Here is a 23,340-nt window from a genome sequence, read left to right as displayed (position 1 = left end):
TTCAAACAACATGCAAGGTTATTTGAACGACCCTTTATTTTTTGAAGGTTTTTATTCTTGGATAAGATTTACTTTATGATGTAGAGTCGAATTTTAGTGTTTAAAGTTTAACACTAGGATATTTGACATTAAGTCCTACATAGATTATTTTTGTCAAGCCGCTCAAACAATCTTGGGAGGAAAGTTGTTATGTAAGGGAGGGCACATATGCATACTCAAGTAGTTAGGGGTGCAACAGTTTGGTTATTCGAACCAGCAAACAAAAACCAATAACCAAATCGACCTATTGAAATAGCTAGCCATTTTTAGAACCAAAACTGAATCGTGGCTGGGCAAAACAGACAGATTCAGTCGATTCGAATATCCGACGACCGAGCGACGGTGAGACAGAGGAATTCGGTGAGAGAGAGTGACTGTGGCAGTACACAAAAATGAAGAAGAAAGTTAGGTTAAAGTTAAACCTAATACTTAATTGCATATTAATATGTAATATATGTATAAATATATATTTATTGAAATATGTTTCTAGCTTCTGTTGAGGTCTTGTGTTCGAACCACAAGAAGTGCATCAAGGTTAATTTTTTATTTATTAGAATATGCTTATAGATTAAAAAAAATTAGGGTTAAATACAAAAATGGTTTACGAACTTTTCATTAATTCTCAATTTGGTCTACTAATTATAAAAAATATCAATTTGGTCCACGAATTTTCCAAGATGTATCAAAGCAGTACAAACATTAACTTCCATCCGAAAATTAACGGAATTGGTCACATAAAAATGTGATGAACGGACTGAAATGCCTCTAAAAATGTGGTCACTTACTATGCACATGATAAGTTTCCGTTAAATTTTTCGATGGAAGTTAATGTTTGTACTAATTTGGTACAATTTGAAAAATTCATGGACCAAATTGACACTTTTTATAGTTAGTGGACCAAATTGAGATTCACTGTAAAGTTTATGAACCATTTTTGTATTTAACCCAAAAAATTAAATCAAATATAAACATATTTGTAACTTTATAAACATATAGTATAAACTAATTTAAACTAATAATCAAATAGGTTTGATACTAATTTAATAGATAATTAGATATATATCTTTATAAATATTTATATAATAAATTTCATATAAAACTAAATAAAAATACCCTATACTCTAAATCATATACTAATGACTCTATACTAGTATACTTTATACCATATACCATATATATATATATATATATATATATACTACTATACTCTATATCCTATACTAGCATACTCTATATCCTATACCTTATAACTATAATAGTTTTAGTATATACAGTTTATACGTACTTTATACGTACTATATATTATATAAAGTATATAAACTATATAAAGTATGTTATGAACTATATAAATTATAAACTATATATATAGTATAAACGATCTAAATTTATAAACTATATAAAATTATATAAACATATACAAACATATATAAACTATAATAGGAGGTTTGATTTAATCTATAATATAAATATTAAAATTATATATAAACAAATTAATTATCTTATAAGTGTCGGTTTGGTTAAACCTAAAAATTTCAAAATTAAAAACTAATACCAAACCGGTCACTTCGGTTTGGTTTGATATCCAAAAAAAAAAAAAAAAAAAAACCTAACTAAACCAAATCAATTTGAAACTCAAATTTTTCGGTATTTTTGTGCATCCAACAAGTAGTAAAGTCTTTTTCCAAGAAGATGTCGAGTCAGACTGCTGCTGGTTGCTGGTCCAAATCACTACCACTTTTCCTAACTATATATAAACTTTGACTGAACCAAAAAACATAGGAGATGAATATATGAATGGATCGAATGTCACTTCTTCTCAATTTGGGGGACTGCATTTGGGGTTAGGGAGTCAATTCCTTTCCATTTATGCATTCCAAAAGACATGTCAGTTTTCTCTTCCTAGACTACTACCAAGAAAGTGTTACATCCACAGCAGTGGTTTTTTAAATATATTTTTCTCTTCCATATATCTTTTTTTGGTCAAAATTTTATCTTCTATCTCTATTCAATTGAGTAGTGTCATCTTTACTATGTTTTTTCATTCATGTACGTCATAAGATAGATTGAGACCTATTTAATTACATATATAAATCTCATGTGATTCTAATATTTGTAAAAGATGTGGTAGACAATAACATCAATAAATGTGATACAAACAAATCTACCCTTATTCTTTGACAAGAGAAATAACTTTTTACCTTTTCATCAAGCTAGCTTCCTTTCCCATAGTCCCATGCATAAACGTACGTTAGATGCCTTCTGACTTGTGTGAAAGCTAGGTTGGTACCTTTTATCTTGGGCTGTAAGTGATACTTTAATTTCCTCCCAAATTTCAGGTTGAGAATATTCTTTGCAGTGCCAAGTTGAATGGGAAATTGGGTAGGTTGGACTAATTCCAACCCACAATATTGCGTTTAGGAATATTCCCACTAGGATTAATAGTGCCACTTTAATTTTACTTCATTAATAACCTCTCATTCTCCATTTTGACCACTAACCTTCTCCTGTACGTTGTCCCTTTCTAGGCCTTTTTTGCCCCTTGTGTCTTCTTTTATTGACACAAATTAAGTACTTCATAAAGGTTTCTACAGTTTTTGGTCTCAAAATATAAAAAAGATAATTCATGTCACCAATATTCCCAAACACATGATGATATAGAAAAAATTCCTTTTAACTTTCTTTGAGTGTTTTGTTTCTACAATTTCAATTTAAAAAAAAAAAAATTTACAAGTATAGGAATTTGAAAACCCATTATAAGAAAATTGAAAAGAATTGAAAAAAATAATTGGAGGCTGGCTTAGTAACTTCATCATGTGGCCAAAAGCAATATCAAAGTAATGATCCATGATAAAGAAATTGTCCACTTAGAGGATGATCTGGTGTCCAAAGCAATTGCTTGGTTATGAGAATTCTCAGACTGCAATGAACTAATCTTGAAATTAGGGTTTGACCCATATAAAGCCTGGACACCCTGCACGTCATCGATCTTAAGATCCACCTTCCGGGTCCTCGGACTCAAACTCGGGTACATCACAGCCTCCTTGACCGAGGTGTGGGCCAGCCCAAGAACATGCCCAATCTCATGAGTCACCACGGACTCCAAGTCAACGGCCACCTTTGATTTTTCCGATTCAAAATCAACGGCCCACGATTCGGCCGCGTCCAGGTGGAACCGCCCGTTTGTTGGAGAAAATGCATGGGCCAACACCCCCAACACGCCATCGAACGGCTCCCCGTCGCCGTGGTCCCCACGGTAGAATCCGATTTTGATGTCGGCCGACGCATAGTCGGCGGCCTCCGTGAAGTTCACCGGGATCACCGCCGACCACCGCGAGAAGGCGCGGTGGAACGCCGCTCTGATGTCCGGAAAGCTCATGTAGTCGATGACGTGGTTGGGCGAAAAAGCGTACGACAGCGTCATCGGCGCTGCTCGGGCCCACCTCGGCTTGCCGTTGAAGAAGGCGAAGCGACGCGTAGCATGCAGAGTGTGCGATGCGTCGCTGACGCCGCACCTCGGCGACACAATGGCCGAGATGGTGTTGGAGTCAAGTTTTCCGGTGACGTCCAATCCGAGCTTGGACTGGTAGAGAGTGACCGCCGATTCGAACTGGTTGTCGAAGATATCGGTGAAGTTGGTTGCCGTTTCGGGTTTCGGGAGGTAGCCGAAACGATGGAAGTACTTCTTGAGCTCGGACATGCCGCTGAATTGGGTACCCTTCCCGGCATCCAGGAACCTCGTGAAGTCATGCCACATGGCGTTGTGGGCTTCGGCGGCTGCGGCGGTTATGACAGTTACGGGGTCGGGTAAGATTCTGGCGGGAAAACAAGGGCGCCAAAGACAGAGGAAGCAGAGGAAGAAGCTGTAGAAGATCAAGAGAGAGTGGCAGCAACTGAAAAACCGAAACATATTGGTTCGTTATTTTGGGATGTGAGCCTTGGAATTGCAACAAGGAAATGCTCAGATGGGATGTGAGCCTTGGAATTGCAGCAAGGAAATGCTCAGAGGCTTTACTAATGGCATGCACCATGTTGGATTAAGAACATGATTTAAGATAAAATAATGAAAAAATATGATGAATGAATGAATATTTTAATTTGAATATAAGAATTATCGAAACTTTGGCTTTGGCTTAGGTGAGATTGGTCGATTATTTCGATTGAATTGAAGAGGACTAGAAATGAATGAGCAAATGATGATGGAGAGATAAGTTTAAGAAGATTCTGCCGTGTAATTGTATTTTAGTTGGGAGATTCTGACTTTCAAGAGCTAATGAGTAATGATAGGTAAACCACTGGGTCTGTTTTCTGTTGAATATAGTTAATTTCACTCTTTTTTATGTTAATTTATTAAATTAATATCAGGCTAATTAATTATATATGGGGGGATATATACCTGGTTCAGTTCTGGTTGAATTATAATATTTGGGTTTTGTTTATTGGGGGAAAAGAAAAAAGGGGATATGTTTAAAAATTTGATTTTGTAGTTCAAGTTGGTTGATCAGTTCTATAGTACCACTCTTTTTGTTGACCAAATTAGGTGGTTTTAGGTTTGTTTTGGGGTTTAACTAGCTTGTTCTACAAGACATTATATATTTTCTTCATCTTCTAAGGGACACACATTTTTTCCACCAAGTGACTACAAACAAGAGAAAAGGATCGACTAGTACGTGGTCAACATAAGTAATATTCAAGAGTCAAGACCACCTCATGATTCATGAAATAAAGTTGATGAAAAATTCTAGTTCTTTTTTTCTAATAATCTATAATGTATAGTTTTCAATGTGCTCGTAAATTAATAACCCATTTGAACAATTATGTTACAGTCAACTGGGACATATTAGATGGAGATGGGGTTTATTTTAACTGTTAATTAACTAGACATTTTCTTGTTTAAACTAATTACGGTTGTGAGTTGTGACTAATCAAAACCACTCACTCTCTTTGTGCTGTAATTAATTATCTGAAAAAAGCTATGTGTTTGAAGGTGCGTCTTCTTCTCTTTGGCCAAATGGTCTGTCTTCTGTATAGTTTCGATTTGGGAAGCAATCTTTGAAATTTTTATATGAGGGATATATGACGCAAGCACCACTTGATAAGCCACTCTCGAAAATTTCTGTTGGTTAGTAGTGTTGGTCATCAAACATCCCAAATCAGTTGCTTTCAGGGGCACTCTTGCGTAGTGCTTTCCTTTCCTTTTGATAGCGGCCTTGGCTAAGTACACTACTAAAAGCCCCTAACCATTTTTAAGGATACTCATGATCAAAAGCTAGCATATATTATAAAAATATCGATCGATTGGTTATTGCAGTACGTGCAACAATTCTTTTTTGTTCTTCCTATTTTCTACATGTTTGTTGATAATTTTCTCCTACTTGTTGGATCATATTTGAGTGTGTGTTGGTATGATTTTATAGATTTTTGAAGATTCTTGAGTTTAAGATATAGAATTTTGAAATTTTTCTTAGAGATATATAAGTGTAACTATATATACCCAAAAAAATGCAAAAAGTATAACTCGATCTATTGCAATCTGATCGCTCGGAGTATAAAGTTTTGTCCTTAAATGTTAAAAACCTTTATATGCTAATTTAATTATCAATGATTTAAGTGTAAATTAAGGATGCATTAGTTGAAAGACCATATATTATTAAATAAATAACAATTTGTAAGAAATATATAGTATTTGCAGAAATATAAAAAATAAGAAAAAGAATGGAAGATGCTTACTACAGTCTAGTATGACCTATTGCCCATACAAGGTGGGGGTTTGGAGGTGTCATAAGCGGCTGCTTGGGCAACTTGAAAATGGCTAGCCAACAATAGAGTTTGAGTGTTTGACAACAAAACATATATATATATACACAGATAGCATTTTCATCAAACCCACTTGTTAAGTGAACCATATATAATAAATGACAAAAACAATTACTGTTGGCATATTTGGGAATGTAGAAAGCATGAATACCGCCAACCATGTCATGGAATATCAAATAGTTTAACCAATTAATTTGGTGGTCCAACAAGATTTGACCACTGCAGGTTTTATTTTCTAAAATTCGGCTATGATCAGTTCGATTGCAGTTTCTCCCATTGGTTCAACAATTTAATTGACTGACCCAGAAAAGGATGATTGAAGTGCAGCGGACAGAAACCTTTTAATCCATTTTTTGTCACATCAATCAGATTAGGTAATTTCTCCCCTCACAAAAAAAAACTTGCAATAGAGTGTTATTTGGCAATAATTGAACTGATCTGGCAAAAATGAGGTTAAAATAAACAAATGACTTTCCCGATACAAAAAATTACTAAGACATATAGGATAGGACCCAGCCCACCCCAAATAAGAAAAGAACAATGCTCGACTCTTTCTCCTTCTCCTTTAAGGAGCCTCTCCTTTTTTCCTATCTCACAAATTCATATCATTTTTTGTCTTTTTAATATTTTAAAAGTTAATTCATATATACAATAAAAAGACAAAGTTCATATACAAGAAAAAAGAAAGGTAGACTCAATGCCATAGTAATAGTAAATTGGAATGCGCTATACACATGAAAGAGTACAATAATAATATATTTGGCGGATTTAGTTGCCACTTGCCACCATTAAGTTTGCAAGCCCAAAAAAAAATTTGGAAGCCCAAAGACATATGTTTGTCAGATTGGGTAAGAGAAGGTCTCCTCCAGAGCAAGGAGCCAAGCATTTCTCATAAGAAAGAAAAAACTTTAAGCCCAAAGCCTCCAACCTCCCTACCCATAAAGCCCAACCCACCTCAGCTTCTAAGTTTGGTTCCCTCCTTGATTAATATGCATATCAAAGGTTGTTCAACTTGTTTTTATTCAACAATATTGGGCTGGTATTGACATAGGGGTTTTGATCTACTCTGATTTCAAAAAAGAAAACTTAATTGCACTTTTGTCTACCAACGCAGAAAAAAGTCATGAATTCACCCTTTTTTTACTCACACGTATACATTTTTTAAGACAACACAAAACTCTCATATACTCGAAGAGGCCTGCATATTAATTTCCAATGTCATGGGCAACTTGTTTGAACAAATGAATTATTCGATGGAAGCACTTTGAATTAGTGGTTTAATGGAGAGTTTGAAAGCAATGATGATAATGCAGGTAGCATTGGGTTTCGAGTAAGATAAAGTCTTAAAGCACCATCAACGCTAATTGATCAGCTCCAAGAATCTGAAGATATATAACTAAAGTCTTAAAGTAGTTTCAAATTATCATTCATTATCATGTTCTTAGAACAAGAAGGATTAGCTAGCTAAACCATTACTCCAAATCCAAAAATTAAGTACCAACTTAATTAAATAAAGTATCAACTTATGTTGATCAAGAAATGTTTGATAAGCTAATTAGTATTTCCCATGCATAAATACATGCACACAAGGAATGAGTGACACTATTGTGTGGCTGGAGGGATGATGATGGTTTTTCTAGTCTTGATGAATATTTGGGGGAGGTCATCTTTTGATAAAAAAAATCCATAAAGGTTGACCTCGGGTGACTAATTTGAGATTAGCCTACACTGGTCTCCCATCCAATAAATTAGAAAAAATTTCATATAAGATGGTATCCAGCGCTGTTTTGATAATTATCTTACTACATTGTAAGAGAAACGTTGTATATACTAATTGTTTATAAAAAATTTTTTTCAAAAGAATTAGTTACTTATTTTTTTCTTTTCTCAAAAAAAGAAATAGACTTTTTACCATCAGGTGGTCGCTTGTGTGAGGTCCTATACTCTATATACGGGTACATTAGTGCTCCGAAGGAGCTAGGAGATAATACAATATTATCAATAATTAGAAGTTGGAGCTTGAAACCTTTTTTTTTTTTTTTTGGCCATGTTGGAATTGGAACCTTGTTTCGCACTTTTACCGCATATTCTTGTGTTGCACACTCGCACCCAACACTTGGCCCATGCAATTATTATGAGGTCCTTCTAGGGGTTGAGAATTTATAGTCGTGTGTGATGTGCATGTGAGGGTAAAGAAGGGTTTCTCGCAGTGATGGTGAGTTGGGTAATTAGTTAGGATTAATATGATATAGATCTAGGTTCCATTCTATCAAAATAACAAATATTCTTTTAACAATATTAGGTTTTATTAAGTTTATTTGTCAAATAATGTTTTTTTTAAGTGTTATTATTTATAGAAAATTAGGATTAAATACCAAATTTTAATAATTTTTTAGTATAGCATGAAGACCATATAATATTTCAATTGAACTACTAAATTTAAATGTAGTTTTTTAGATTAGGTCACAAATATGTTGGCCCATTTGATTTGAGTCTTTTTCATTTGACATTTTTGTCATTTGGCCCACATATGATGGGTGTTAGTTAAAATTTATAAGGTTTTGACAAAATTGATCTCGAGGCTTTTATATTATCTTAAAAATTTGCTAATGTAGTCTTAACTTCACATTTAGTTGTGACTATACGACACTCACAACTTCAAATTCAATTGTGACTGAACGACAATCACATCAAAGTTGTGAGACAGTCACAGTTAAGTTGTGACTTAATTGAATTATTTTTAGAGAAATTATACTACAATATAGTATAAATAGAGGTCAAAACAATACTTTTACTCAAAATAATACATAATATAGTGGTGTGAGTTGTCTCTTTCAATTTACCAAGACAGTCACAGTTAAGTTGTGACTGGATTGATTTTTTTTTTTTAATATAATATAGTATAAATTAATGTAATATTTGTGACGTAATATTATTTTTATTTTTTTATTGTAGTGGTATGTGATGTAATATTTGTAAATTTTAATACTTTTTACTTTATTATTTTGTTTGACTTTTCAATTAGTATCTAATCTAAAATAGGGGTGGGCACGGTACGGTATGGTACGGTATGAGCCCCATACCGATACCATACCAAAATTTTTATTCGGTACGGTATGGACATTTTTAAAACTTGTACCATACCATACCAGTGTTTTATGAATTCGGTATGGTTCGGTATGGTTTCGGTATATACCAACATTTTAAACTTCTTTTTTTTTTTGTCAAAAAACAATATTTAACAACAAAAAAGAAATACTTTTTCCCAACCAAAAGATAAAACAAAACTCAACTTGTACGTTCCTTTCATTTCTGTTGTGAACTATGACCGATGGTATTGATCTTTAATTAACCATCAAACGACTAATTAAGCACATATATAATTCTAACCCAATTCATCATCAACCAGTGTAAACACAGAATTAGAAAATAAAGCAACTGATCATAAATCACACACCATTCTATATATATATATATATATATATCAATGCCAAAGAAACTACAACAATGACAAAAGGAAAAGTAAAACAGTAAAACACAACAGCAACTCAGACCCAAGTATAGAAAGTATATGCTTTCTATTATAGTCTATAGACTTGCCCAAATAGCCACTAATATGACAACACTTAATTAAAAAAATATTAAATAATTAAATTAAAAATATATCGGTACGGTACGGTATTTCACGGTATTGAAAGTTTCATACCTATACCATACCGATTTAGACTTGGTACGGTACGGTATCGGTACGGTATATAATCGGTATTGTTTTCCGGTATAACATTGACACGGTACGGTATGGTACGGGTTCGGTTTCGGTATTTGGGTAATAAATGTCCACCCCTAATCTAAAATGCTATTTAATTTTGGTACCTAAACTAAAAAATTATTGAAATTTAGGAGTTAAAATCAATGAACCTTATTCTTTAATTGTTAAAAATAAATAGAATAAATCAATCCATATTTAAATAATGAATTGTTGTTGAGGAAAACAGGCCAAACGCCTTTATTATTTATTTTTCATCCAAACAAATTTAGTAGTGTAGCAGTTCTTAAATTCTATGTTAAAAAAAATATATGCAAGTAGATTAAAAATTTAATATCAATATTAATTAGTCCAGTACATATTTTAGAGATTCAGATTCTCTATTTATTTTATTTCTATTTATTTATGTTAGACACGTACTGTCACACTAGAGAGCAACAAATTAAATAAATTCATAACACTTTTTAAATATTAGTAAAATTATATAACTTTTAAATTTATTTTATACGATTAGAAAATAAGAAAAATCAAATAATCTTATGTTGTAGAATAATCCGTTGATATGAGTATATGACATGCACCATATTTGTGTAAAATGTAGTATATTTAGCACTACCGAATTTATAAATCATGCAGGGGCAAGGTCCACCTGTCACGTGATAGCCCACGAGCAATTAATACTGGCTTTGTATGAGATTGATGGCCAAGTTGCAGAGTAAATTTGACCGACCTACATGCCCAATTGCCCACACACCCTTCCCTTATTCTCTCTCTCTCTCTCTCTCTCTCTCTCTCTCTCTCTCTCTCTCTCTCCCTCCAGATAACTCTGTTTCAATGGCTATGGAAGAGACAATATTTAATGAAGATCCAAAAGCTGGGCAAAGCTGGGCCCAGCCACTATATATACAGTAAGGCTGCTTGGGCCATTTTGCTGATATAGATTAATACCTAAATAAACCTCATTCAATATTGCTGCTTTAAATCTAATCGATCTGCTACCTAACACCCTTTTTTGGCTTTAATTCAGCCGGTGTGGCACCTAAGAGTCTAACAAGACTTATATAACACTAGCTTCATGAGACCTAACACTTCCTTATAATTAAACCTCACTTTAATTAATGCATATCTTTTGATTAAGAAATTACAAGAAATCATTACAAGATATTTGGTGCAGCACTAAAGACACCAAAGCAAATTTCGAACTTTTAAATATCATTACTGTTACTATTTGTACTATAGTGCGCATGTTCTTGTTCCTATATGGTTCCACTTATTAACTCAATTTACTTTAAGCAAATAGAACATGTTATATCATCCACTGGTAGATACGTTTATAATTTGACCGTGACTTTGATGACAACGACATGCCTCAGAGTCACGAAATTTAGATAAGTTTATGGATTAATTGAAAAGGTCAACCTGGTTGATCAAGAATATCATGTAATTAATTAATTCGTCCAGCAATGCAGCCAGCATGTTGCTTAAGTGAGCTTGGTGATATATTACTTCGTCAACTTCAACACCCACGTGACGTAAATTTCTGGGTTTTGCATGTTAAATATAGATGAAGATTAGCATATATACAAGCTAAACAAACCAACATGCAACAAGCTAGATAATAAAACAATCAAAAGGAACTTGTGGCTACGCTTCAATGCCTCATGTACAAGCAAGGAGAAGACTACGAAATTTAATGTTGACTAAAAATTGGGATAATTTATACTCGATAATCCTTATATTATTACAGTTTCAAAAAAGTTTATTAGCTCCTATAGACATATGGTGTGTGTGAAACTAAATCGTTGGATGTGATATATTTTAAAAAAAAAATTACATATAACAGATGTATATACCCACACTTTCATAACATATTTTCATATGTTAGTTATATATGTGACCATTTATTGTAAAAATAAGAGTGTCCCGTGCAATTTTTTCTGACATTTATTGTAAAATTCATATCCATTAATAGCTCTTCATCAAAGTGTTGATGGGTATACCACATTCATTTTGCGCTACATATTTATGCGCTGTTATTACCAATCACGTACAAGCTGGATGCGTGAACAACTTAGGCTCGTAATTTTCGGCGGCATCACAACTAACAATTGCAATTTGCAACTTTCATTATATGTTGATCAGTGGATTCAAACTTATAGAAATGTCATCAATCAACATCCAGATTGCAGATATGGGGGGTCCAACTCCATCATGCATTTCTAAGCAAACCCACCGTTTTACCAAAATGACATATTTTAATCAGGGAATCAACTTTCAAAAACACTCTGCTTGCTAAAGACACTTCTTTCAACTAAGCGGTGAGGGACGCACTTTGTCACTTCTCTAGAGAAACTAGTGACAATCAATAAAACTCAAACCCACCTTTGTGTGTCTTTGTGGATGTGGCTCAACTTGATTTGGTATTGAATTGGAGATGAGCCAATTAATTGCGTACTATTTATGCTGGTGGTATTGTATTCATACTTGTAAAAGGAGTAGGAGAATCTAGGACCACCCTTTTCCTTGCTAAAACACATTCCATGGATGGCTGTGAAAATGATACTGCATAATATATATCACTAGCTACAAGTATCTCCCACACAGACACAAACAATATATAAAAAAAAGAAAACAAAAATATTGAAAGCCACCTACAGCCCCGCAGCCCCCAAACCTAGGAACCCTAGCTCCTCCCTCCCCACACTCACCAGCAACCCCCCCGCCCCACCCTCATTGACAACATCTCCTCGTTGGTTCGATGACCGCAACTCTCTCTCTCTCTCTACAACTTTTCACCCTAAACTCAAGAATGGTTCCCTCGATTAGATATAAGACAAAATCTCATACTCTCAGCGCTGGATTATTTCTCATCTTCCTCTTTCTCTCTCCTCTTTCGCTGCCTGTGGTGAGGTCTACCACGAGGTAGATCTTAGATTTCGTGGCCATCGGTGTTGGATTTCCTACACCCCAAGATCTGATGTTGATTTTTTGAATTTTGGTTATTTTATTTTATTCTTGTTTTATTTTGTTTTGTTTATTTAATTTAGGGACAAATATATATCACTAGCTATAAGTATCTCCCACACAGACACAAACAATATATAAACCCTTCAATATGGTTGAAAGATTCATAGTGCAAGTGATATTTTTTGCTCTGTGGGTTCCACTTTGAATGTCATGTGCTTTAGGTAACATGATCGAAGACAAGCCAAACAAGTAAGGAACCCACATGATGCATTGTTTTGCTTCTCAAGTAAATATGCTTACATTTAGTATTTGTTCAAACATTCCAAGTGGCAAGCCTAACATGACACATCTCCACAGGGTGATGGTTTTTCTTCTTTTTTTGGCATGACGTACATAAGGTGATCGATGCTGACTAATCCAATATGTGTTGGGCAATAAATTAAAGAGTAAATTATACGTCAATTATACTTTTTTTTTTCAAATTAGTATTTTAACTTTAGAAAGTTGTAGAAATATTCCGCAACTTTCATTTCGTGTCAATATGATACCTTTGTTACATTCGTTTCTATAAGTCTGTTATCTGTCGACATGGCAATGACATGGCACATGTAGACCCCAACTAAGCTTTGATTTCTAAAAAATAGTCACGTGAACAAAAAATAATAAAATATCAATAAAAACTTTAAAAATAAAATACAAAAATAAAGTAATTGAAAAAACAGAAAAGAAGAAAACAAAATGAGAGCAGTTTTGCTCACCTCCTTTAACTCAGGAGTATGCTCACCTCCCATCTAAAATACTGCCACGTGTTTAAAAAACTAACCATGAGTTAACTATTGTATTTAATTATTTATGATATTATAATGATGAAAGAGAAAAATAATTTGACAATTCTTTTCTTATTTTATCCTTATCTTTTATTACTCAACTTTTTTTTTTATCACCCGTTAATTTCTCTTTTCTCTTTTATTTAATTATTTCTAATAATTTTTACTTCTTTTGTTTTTTTGCTCTTCTCCAGTACGCCTCTAGTATTCAAAAAATCACATCCATTTTTTTGGGTCTTTTCCTGTATACACATTTATCTATTTTTTTAATTAATTAAAAAATAAAAATATTCTAACAACACATTTGCAATTCGAACAAAAAACTCATTTGCAAAGTTTAATCTAAAATGTTGGCCAAACAAAAATCTAAAACAACTCATTTACATACATAGAAAATCCAATAAAAAAGTTACATGAGTTCAAAAAAAAAAAAATTATGTCGTTGCAACTATTCTTCTCTCTTCAAATGCTGCAACACCTTGGATTGACCTAAGAATTTGTTTGATCTGAAAATGTCATGTATGAGACAAGAAAGAAGAATTCTTAGGCAAAAAAAAAAAAGTGTTGTTGGATTATTTTTTTTAATTAATTAAAAAATTAGATAAAAGGTGTATACATGAGAAGACCCAAAAAAATTGGATGTGGTTTTTTGGGTACTGGAGGCATACTAGAAAAGAGCAAAAAAAAAAAAAAAGCAAAAATTATTAAATACATGTGGTTTTTTAGATACTAGAGGCGTACTGGAGAAGAGCAAAAAAACAAAAGAAGCAAAAATTATTAGAAATAATTAAATAAAAGAGAAAATAAAAATTAATAGGTAATAAAAAGTGGAAAAAAGTTGAGTAATAAAAGATAAGGATAAAAGTAGAAAAAAGTTGTCAAATTATTTTTCTCTCTCATCATTATAATATCATAAATAATTAAATACAATAGATTAACTCGTGGTTAATTGTTTAAACACATGGCAGCATTTTAGATGGGAGATGAGCATACACCTGAGTTAAAGAAGGTGAGCAAAACTGCTCTCAAACAAAAATATTGAAAGCCACCTTCAACCCTGCAACCCCCAAACCTAGCTCCTCCCTTCCCACACTCACTGGCAACCCCCCACCCCACCCTCATCGACGACATCTCCTTGTTGGTACGACGACCGCAACTCTCTCTCTCTCTTTCTTTGCAACTTCTCACCCTAAACTCGAGAATGGTTCCCTCGATTAGATCCGAGACTGAATCTCGTACTCTTGGCGCTGGATTATTTCTCATCTTCCTCTTTCTCTCTCCTCTTTCGCTGCCTATGGTGAGGTTTAACACAAGGTAGATCTTGGATTTTGTGGCCATCAGTGTTAGATTTCCTACACCCTAAGATCTAATGTTGATTTTTTGAATTTGGCTTATTTTATTTTATTCTTGTTTTTTTTGTTTTGTTTTTTTAATTTGGGGAAAAATATGTTTTTGGTCCTGTGTTTTACCCCAAAAATAGATTTAAAATAGATTTGGTCCTTATGGTTTTAAAACTCCACATTTGATCCAAGTGTTTTATGTTATTTGTAATCTTAGAACAATTTTAACAAACTCAAATTTTCAAATTGAGATAAAATTTTCATTTGTTTTCAAGAAATATTTTGTTGGGGGGATTGAAAGACCATCTTATGGGTTGTCTAAAACTAATTTCAATTTTTATTTTTTGTATTTATTTGCTAAAGAGATTGAGGCTGACAAACATGATTTTTTGTCATTTTTGAATAAAATTCGCAAGTTTAAACAAATTATTAGGAAAATGTCATTCTTGGGTACAAAATGTCTTAAGATTGCAAGCAATATAAAACATATTGACCAAATGTGGAGTTTTGAAATCACATGGGCCATATATGTTTTTGGGGTAAAATATAGGGACAAAAATTATTTTTTTCCCTTTAATTTAATTTCATTTTTGTAAGGGAGTGGGTGAAGAATGAAGATCGATGATCGATGGGGTCATGTCACTGCCAAACAATAACAATGTTGTTACTATTTGACAATGGTAATCATTAGCAATCATTGTTACGGTTAAAATTATGGCATATGTGAATTCATAAGCATGAAATGTGTATTTTATGTTGGTTTATTTAATTTTTGACATGTTTATATAAGAAAAAGATAAAGTATATATGCATAAGTATCATTTTTATGCATTTTTTTTATTGTCATAGTTGCACAGTGATAATAATTGGAATAGTAACTATATTGAAGAACAAAACAAAAGCAATGAGCGCTTGGTATTCATGTCGAATATATGCTCACTCATTAAAAAGCGACCTGGCCTATCACCACTTTTTTGTAGGTGGGTTGGCCTATCAAGCCTTTTTTTACTTGTAAAAAAAATCCGTTATTAATTTTTTGTTGATGTTATATTTATACTCAAAAGAACCTTAATTTATCATTTAGGATTGAACGATTAGAGTTTATTTTACAAATACAATTAATTAGATGACTAAAATGACATATTTTATTTTATAATACAATTTCAAAAGCATAAATTATAAACATGACATATGAACTTACATTTAATTGCAAAAGGGTATTAAGAGTTTTTTTCAAATTTTTGAGATCAAGATGTGTTAGATGACATGACAATATCTTATTTAAATCATATATAAAATTCATAGTCTCAAATTAAAACAAATAAAGCACTGATACATCAATTGAGGTCCCAAATTATAAAATTTAATTTGATGTCTTATCCTATTGGAAAAGGAAAAATACAAAGACCTGCATTAAGGGATTTCCCTAATTTTGAATTTGGTGATGAAAGGCCCTAAACAAGCTAATGAAAGCGGGTTTTTTTTTTTTTTTTTTTTTTGATGAAAAATGAAAGCACCTAATATATGATATGACAAAAATTAAGTACCACATTTTTTCTTATTTTGGTCTGAATAAATCATTGAAGAGGCCATAATAGACCAAGTGACACACTTCAATTAAATCACATCCTAATTGTACATATCTTTTTGGTCAATTCATGAATCCATCTAATCACTTAACCTATTCACCATACATGGATCTCATGATTTATCATCCTTCAATGCACCAATTAATTCTAACATACCATTTCTGCCCTCCTTAACATTCTGCTTTCCCAAAACGTTGTCACCATATGAGCCGCCGTTGGGATAGCTAGTGTTATTCTATCTGCTCCGTAAATGCCGGAACAGCCATCTTTCTTTCCCATAAATAGCCCTCTTAACAAAAAAATTAAACTTCATTACTACAAAAAATAACATAAAAATAAAGTTATTTGTGCAATTAATTTTTATTTTTTGTAATTAATTAGTTTTATTTTTTGTAACATAAAAATGGTTGCAATTAATTTTTAGCTAAAATGACAATTTTAGCCTTAAAAATTAGTCACATGCTTACCAATTTTTGACGAAAATTCTTGATTAAAATACTTGAAAAATAATAATTTTTTATTAAAGTAAAGTGAAAATAAGATCCTCAATTAAAAATAAGGATATAATTAGAGTCCTTTTATTAAAATTTTCCCAACTTACTTTTCATTACATTGTTGCACTCCTTATTAATTTTTCTTTTTAAATCTCTAAAATGGATGGATCTGATTCTCTTGAACAATTGTTATTATAAATTTATAACACAAGTTAATGAGTTATTAATTTTAGGCATAAATTCAATTTAGACACATAATTATATATGCTATTTCAACGGGGTCCACGAATTTTCAAATATTTCAAATATACACCTGATTTATTATGTAAATTGAAAAATGAAATTTCGTCCATCAATTTATTGAGATATCAGTTAAATGTCAGCTTGGCTTTTGCTAACGGGGATTAATTGGCGAGGTGACACCAATTCAGCATACCTTTCCCGCCAAATGAGCAACACATGTCCATTTGACACAGGCCCACACACCCATCACCTCTTTCCCGCTTGTCGAACGCTCTCCTGACCATTTAGTCTCCAAAAAACATCACGTTTCCCCCAAATTCGAATATAAATCTTTCACTTGTGTTTAACGAGCGAGAAAGAGATAATGACTTTGTGAACCCGTGTCAGGGGTTAGGTGGACCTCTGTCGCCGCCAAATGAGCGACACGGGTCCACCTAACCCCTGGCACGGGCCCACAAACTCTCACTCTCTCTATTATTATTAAATTGTGGGTCTGTGTCGCTCATTTGGCGGGAAATGTTTGTTGAGATAGCGCCACGTCGTCAAGTAATCCCGGTCAACAAAAGTCAAGCTGTCATTTAACTGATCTCTCAACGAATCAATGGATAAAAATTCATTTTTCAATTTAGATAATAGATCGGGTATATATTTGAAATATTTTAAAGCTCATGGACCCCGTTGAAATAGCTTATATAATTATGTGTTTAAATTGAATTTATGCCTTAATTTTAATAATTACAACAACTTTATGAAAATGGAAAGTTACCGGAAACTATGATAACTATCCCAGTAAATTTATTTAATTTACATTTTACAGCAATAAATAAACAAATAAAGAAATAAAGCAAGCTTCTGATTCTCTTCCTCACACACTGACACACACACACACTCTCTCTTTCTTCTAAAGACCTCCACTGTCTCTCCCAACACATCTCAAAAGCTGCACAGTGATATTGATCCTCGTCTCAAACCCCGCACTAACTAGGGTTTGCGCTCCAATTTCCACAAATTTCTGACGTCCACATTCTCCTTATTTACACCAACTACCCTTCCTTCGACGACACACACTCCGTCGTGCTCGCCGCAATCTGATCGGAGACCGAGAGAGAAGGGGGCATGATTTGGAAAACTGAGGAATGGCATTTTCAGTAAATAAGCTGCAAACGTGAGGGCTGTTCTGTATGGGCGTGGCGAAGGCGTGGAGGTTTAGCTTGACTCCGGCAGCGAAGCTGGCTCTGTTACAGCACCAAAACGGTGGCTACAATGGTACCAACGACAACAACAACAAGAACAACAAGCACGTGTACTTGAGATCAACCACCAAAACGGCGTCGTTGCCGCCGCAGCACCAGAGAAAGCAGCAACCGGTGTCGTGGTCCATGGTGTGCGGGCTCATGCTGTTTGCGCTGGGCTTGATTTCGCTCTTCACTGGCCACGTGGCCTCTGATCTCGAATGGTACTCTCAGCGCCTGGTCAATCACAGCTTCTACTCCAAGCTGGTACTTCATTTTTAGTCTTTACCTTCAATTTTTTATTTTTTTTGTAAATTTTTCATTTGTAATTTGAATAAAGAAAAATGTTGATTTCAATTTAGGGTGGGAATGGTCGAGAGGAAATTGATGTTTGGAAATCCAAGTATTCGAAATTCTACTACGGGTGCAGTGAAAGAGGTCGTCATTATGCTCGTAAGTTAATTCGGATTGAAAAAATGGGTTTGCAAATTTCATGTTTGCAAGCATTCTCAATCTGTCATTGTCAAGTTTGTGTTTTTAACGTGTAATAATTGAATGTTGAATTTAGCGGCTGTACCGGAGCGAAAGTCAAATGGGTATTTGCTGATTGCAACCAGTGGGGGGCTGAACCAGCAAAGAACAGGAGTAAGTCAGATTATTTCTATGTTCAGCTACGTTTTTTTTCTCTAAATATTGAGACCCACAAAGAAATAAGAATCAGGTTCTGTGTCTAAAAGCTATCTGCAATTTTTATTTTTTTACTCAAATAATTATTGTTTTCTCAATGCCAAAAATGCCAACTTATTTCTTGCAATCAGATAACAGATGCAGTGGTTGTTGCCCGGATTCTTAATGCTACCTTAGTTGTGCCTGAGCTGGATCATCATTCGTATTGGAAGGATGATAGGTATGTGCTTCTATCAATGTTTTGGCCCCATAATCTAACTTTTATATTTCTTTAAAAAAAATTGTGGTAGTGTTTGTGCCAATTGGATTTCCATTTATCATCCTATTAAATACACTAATCTTGCATGCAGTGATTTTGTCAACATCTTTGATGTCGATTGGTTTATGTCTTCCCTTGCAAAAGATGTGACTATTATCCGAAGAGTTCCTGAAAAAGTCATGCGGAGCATGGAAAAACCTCCATATACCATGCGTGTTCCAAGGAAATCTGATCCTGAATATTATATAGATCAAGTTCTGCCAATACTTTTGAGGAGACGAGTAAGGACCCTTTGCCAATATGTATAAGATATGCACATTCAAACATTTTGATTATTTTTCAAGTTGTCTGGCTAGAATTTTAGTAATGTATTGTAGCCGCATAATTTCCTTATCCTTGTTTCAAAAACATAGTTTCTTATGTTTTTCTATGGGGGTACTAAATTTCTTATGTTATTTAGTTTTCTTGTCGTAGAGAAAAGTCTATTTTGATGGTTATGGTTTGGTGCAAAAAGGCAATTAACACTCGGCAATTTTGCAGGTTCTGCAATTGACAAAGTTTGACTATAGGCTTGCACCTAACCTTGATGATGATCTGCAAAAGTTGCGCTGTCGTGTTAATTATCATGCACTTAAATTTACAAAATCTATAAATGAACTTGGTCACAAACTTGTTATGAGAATGCGAAAGATGGCAAAACGTTTCATTGCTGTTCACTTGAGGTTTGTTTTCTATTCCCTATTAAATTCAACCTGCATGTAATGTTCATTGAGCATAGACACTCAATACAGAGCACATACTCGTTGCAGTTGCGGTCTACCCTCAATATTCTTTTCTTTTCTTTTGGGGGATGTTTAAACAAAATTATCTTTTTGTGTTTTAATTCCGTAATTAAAGAGCATATCAAACTTGTTGACTCCTCAGATTAGCCTTTCAAAGTCTTTGTAAATGGCCACAACATATCACAATTAAGAATTTATATGGTGAATATTTGGCCAATAAAAAAAATTTATATAGTGAATACTGAATAGTATAATATGTGGAGAACACCTGCTTATCGGGAATTATCCTGTATGTCAGAGAAGGTAGAACTATGAATATAGGCCACCTCTGCTTCTTACAAGATCTTTAAGAACTCATTTTATGTAATTTCCAGCAATATGAATATCCACGTTCGGATTATTGCTGAAGTTTTTCATTGTTTTTCCTTTTTGGTTTTGTTCTTTTATTGTAGCTCGATAAAATGCTTGCATAATGTGTGTTGACTGTTGTCTTCTTAAAGGAACTGCTATCCTTTCATGACACGTATGATTGAATTTATGTGGATGTTTCTGGTCTTGAAGTGACACTCTTTAATGACAGGTTTGAACGTGATATGCTAGCATTTTCTGGGTGTTATTATGGTGGGGGTGATAAAGAGAGACATGAGCTTGCTGAAATAAGAAAACGATGGGAAACATTACCTGTGAGATTGCTATTCGTTTATAATTTATATACAATGATATGTATTCATATTCACCTCAACAAGAGTTATGATAGAAATTTGTTGTTTTATGAATCAAATTTCTTAACAAGATATGCCGTTGGTATTTAAATGATGCAATTGCAACACCGCACTGTAGTTCTCAATACATATAGTGTACCATGCTTGTGACGACGGTACAATTGCGTTCATATCCTGTAATTTGAATAGTAGTGTAATTTTTCTTATTATTCATATAGGATTTAAGCCCTGACGAAGAGCGAAAGCGAGGGAAATGTCCGCTGACTCCTCATGAGGTGGGCTTGATGCTGCGGGCACTTGGTTTTGCAAATGACACCTACCTGTATGTTGCTTCTGGTGAAATATATGGTGGAGAAGAGACTTTGAGGCCTCTGAGAGAACTCTTCCCAAATTTTTACACAAAGGAGATGCTTGCTGAAAAAGAGCTAAAACATCTTCTTCCCTTCTCTTCCCGTCTTGCTGCAATTGACTACATTGTCTCTGACGAAAGTGATGTGTTTGTCACTAATAATAACGGGAATATGGCCAAGATTCTCGCAGGTCGAAGGTTAGAAATCTAGTCCATTTTTGCATTAGTCTTTTCTGTAGTTGAACTGATGCATTTTTAAATTCGTTTCTTCCAAAATGAAATTATGGATCAGTAAATTGTGTCTAGATTTGGTTTGTGAAAGATGCAGTAATTACTCTACCACAGACTTCAAGTTACCTAACAAGTATGACAAGGTTCGACTACACTTACAAATTTTGCACTAGCACAAGAGGTAGCATTTGAAAGGACTAATTAAACAAATTTACTTAATCTCAAGGTTATGTAACATTCAAGATAATTTCAGCTTAGAAATGCTGCTTTCTTATCGGAGAATTCAGGGAAAATGTTTAGGTTTTTCTTTACTTTCTTATGTTTTGTTTATCCTCTATATGAATTCTGTTATTACAAAATTTTTAAAAGGATATTTGACAGTCCCTTGGAATACATCTTAACTAACCCTCGGTCCCGTGTTTAGACTATTGCAACTAGCTACTGTTTTGCTGTCATCTATACTATGCAAAGTAGTAGCTGCTGGTAGAAAGTTGCATGTGTGGTTGTCCTTCCTAATTATGATTTTTCCTGTAACTTGTCAAAACTTAGACTTTATGCAGAAATTTGACAATTTCCTGTGGTTATTGATAATTGTTTAGACTATTAAAACCTATCAAACAGTGATATACCAACTGCAGCAAGCTGAGCTATATAAGATTGTTTTAAAGCCAGACTCAAATACATACAAATAAGATTGCCGTCAGTAAACTTTTCATTTTTTAGAAGTCTTTTGTACATTTGTTCAATTGACTTCCCATCTGAATAACCATGGGTGATCCATTGATGACCAAGGATAATTTTTCAAGTGAAACCTGTACTGAGAAAATTTTATGTTTAATCTATATAGCTCAGAAATTTTTTGGTACAGTTTGACATCATGCTTATTGTCATTATATTCATAACATCACTATTGTTATTATTGGCTGTCTCTGCTATTTAATTTAATATTTTTCTGTTTCTGGAGATCTATTAATCATATTTAATTGCTTTTATTTTATTGTTAATAGGAGGTACATGGGTCATAAGAGGACCATCAGGCCAAATGCAAAGAGGCTTAGTGCTTTGTTCATGGCTAGGGATAAGATGGGTTGGGATACATTTGCAAAAAAAGTAAAGTCATGCCAAAAAGGATTCATGGGTGAACCCGACGAGATGAAACCTGGACGAGGTGAATTTCATGAATATCCATACGCTTGTGTCTGCGAGAAGTCACTCAGTGATATTGTAAACAGTAAGGATGAAGATGATCGCTCAGGACAAGTTGCAATGGACTCAAAAGGAAAAGCCAAAAAGAGATATAATGTACAGAATCAAGGTGATATTGAGAACATCATTGATGGAGATCATCACTCAGCACAAGATGCAATGGACTCAACAGAAAAAACCAAAAATACATATAATGTAGAGAATCGAGGTGGGAAGGCTCTACAAATATCGATGAAGAGGGGCATGATAAAAGATAGAAGATAACGAGGATGATGAGATTTTCCCAGATTAAAGGGATGAAGAAAAGAAGAAAACTAAAAACGACACCGACAAGGTGGTGGTTGGAAGAATTAGGTATCTAAGTTAGTTGGGAGTAGTGGTGACTTGGCCGCTTCCTAGTATGGCAATTTTTCTCATCATGCCAGCTGCAAAATTTTATGCACGGGGCGCAGCATTTCAGAGGTGATGTCTGGTTTGTGTTCAATATCTTTGGTTGGATTGGCGAATGTCTGAATTGGATTGGATCCATGTATAGGAGAGGTTCAATGAGCCGCAATTAATTGTCTATAAATAGTTTTGCTAGTAAATAACTCTATAGGTTTGGCAGAAACTCATTGCTTTCTTTTGCATTAACAAAAGTTAACTTTCGTGTGCTTTGCTCCACGTTCTTTGACACCAAGTCTGTAAGAATGCTATAAGTTAATCGATTGCAGAAATCAAGTAGTTATTTTAGCTATCAATGCCTCCAGTTTCCTTGTCTTTAAACATTGCTCAACAAAGACATAACACCAAG

At 33.8% G+C, this 23,340-nt stretch overlaps 2 protein-coding genes across 2 annotated transcripts; one reads left to right on the top strand and one right to left on the bottom strand.

Annotated features, from left to right (window-relative positions):
• Positions 1-2,775: 2,775 nt before the first annotated feature.
• LOC147273764 (Matrixin family protein) lies at positions 2,776-4,399 on the bottom strand. Its single transcript, XM_086227656.1, has one exon. The coding sequence runs from the start codon at positions 3,944-3,946 to the stop codon at positions 2,849-2,851; it is 1,098 nt and encodes a 365-aa protein (XP_086083782.1). The 5' UTR covers positions 3,947-4,399; the 3' UTR covers positions 2,776-2,848.
• Positions 4,400-17,963: 13,564 nt separating this feature from the next.
• On the top strand, positions 17,964-23,279 carry LOC147273763 (O-fucosyltransferase family protein). The gene is given in 10 exon segments (XM_086256668.1): positions 17,964-18,578; positions 18,674-18,764; positions 18,880-18,956; positions 19,130-19,218; positions 19,349-19,538; positions 19,798-19,979; positions 20,620-20,722; positions 20,980-21,308; positions 22,349-22,801; positions 22,803-23,279. Coding segments are annotated over 10 exon segments (1,869 nt in total). The 5' UTR covers positions 17,964-18,260; the 3' UTR covers positions 22,840-23,279.
• Positions 23,280-23,340: the final 61 nt, after the last annotated feature.

Source organism: Dryas octopetala, chromosome 9, assembly GCF_963921425.1.
Source record: "Dryas octopetala chromosome 9, drDryOcto1.1, whole genome shotgun sequence".
Classification (NCBI taxonomy): Eukaryota; Viridiplantae; Streptophyta; class Magnoliopsida; order Rosales; family Rosaceae; genus Dryas; species Dryas octopetala.
Note: the sequence above shows the minus strand (reverse complement) of the source record. Positions and strands in the feature narration are given on the sequence as shown.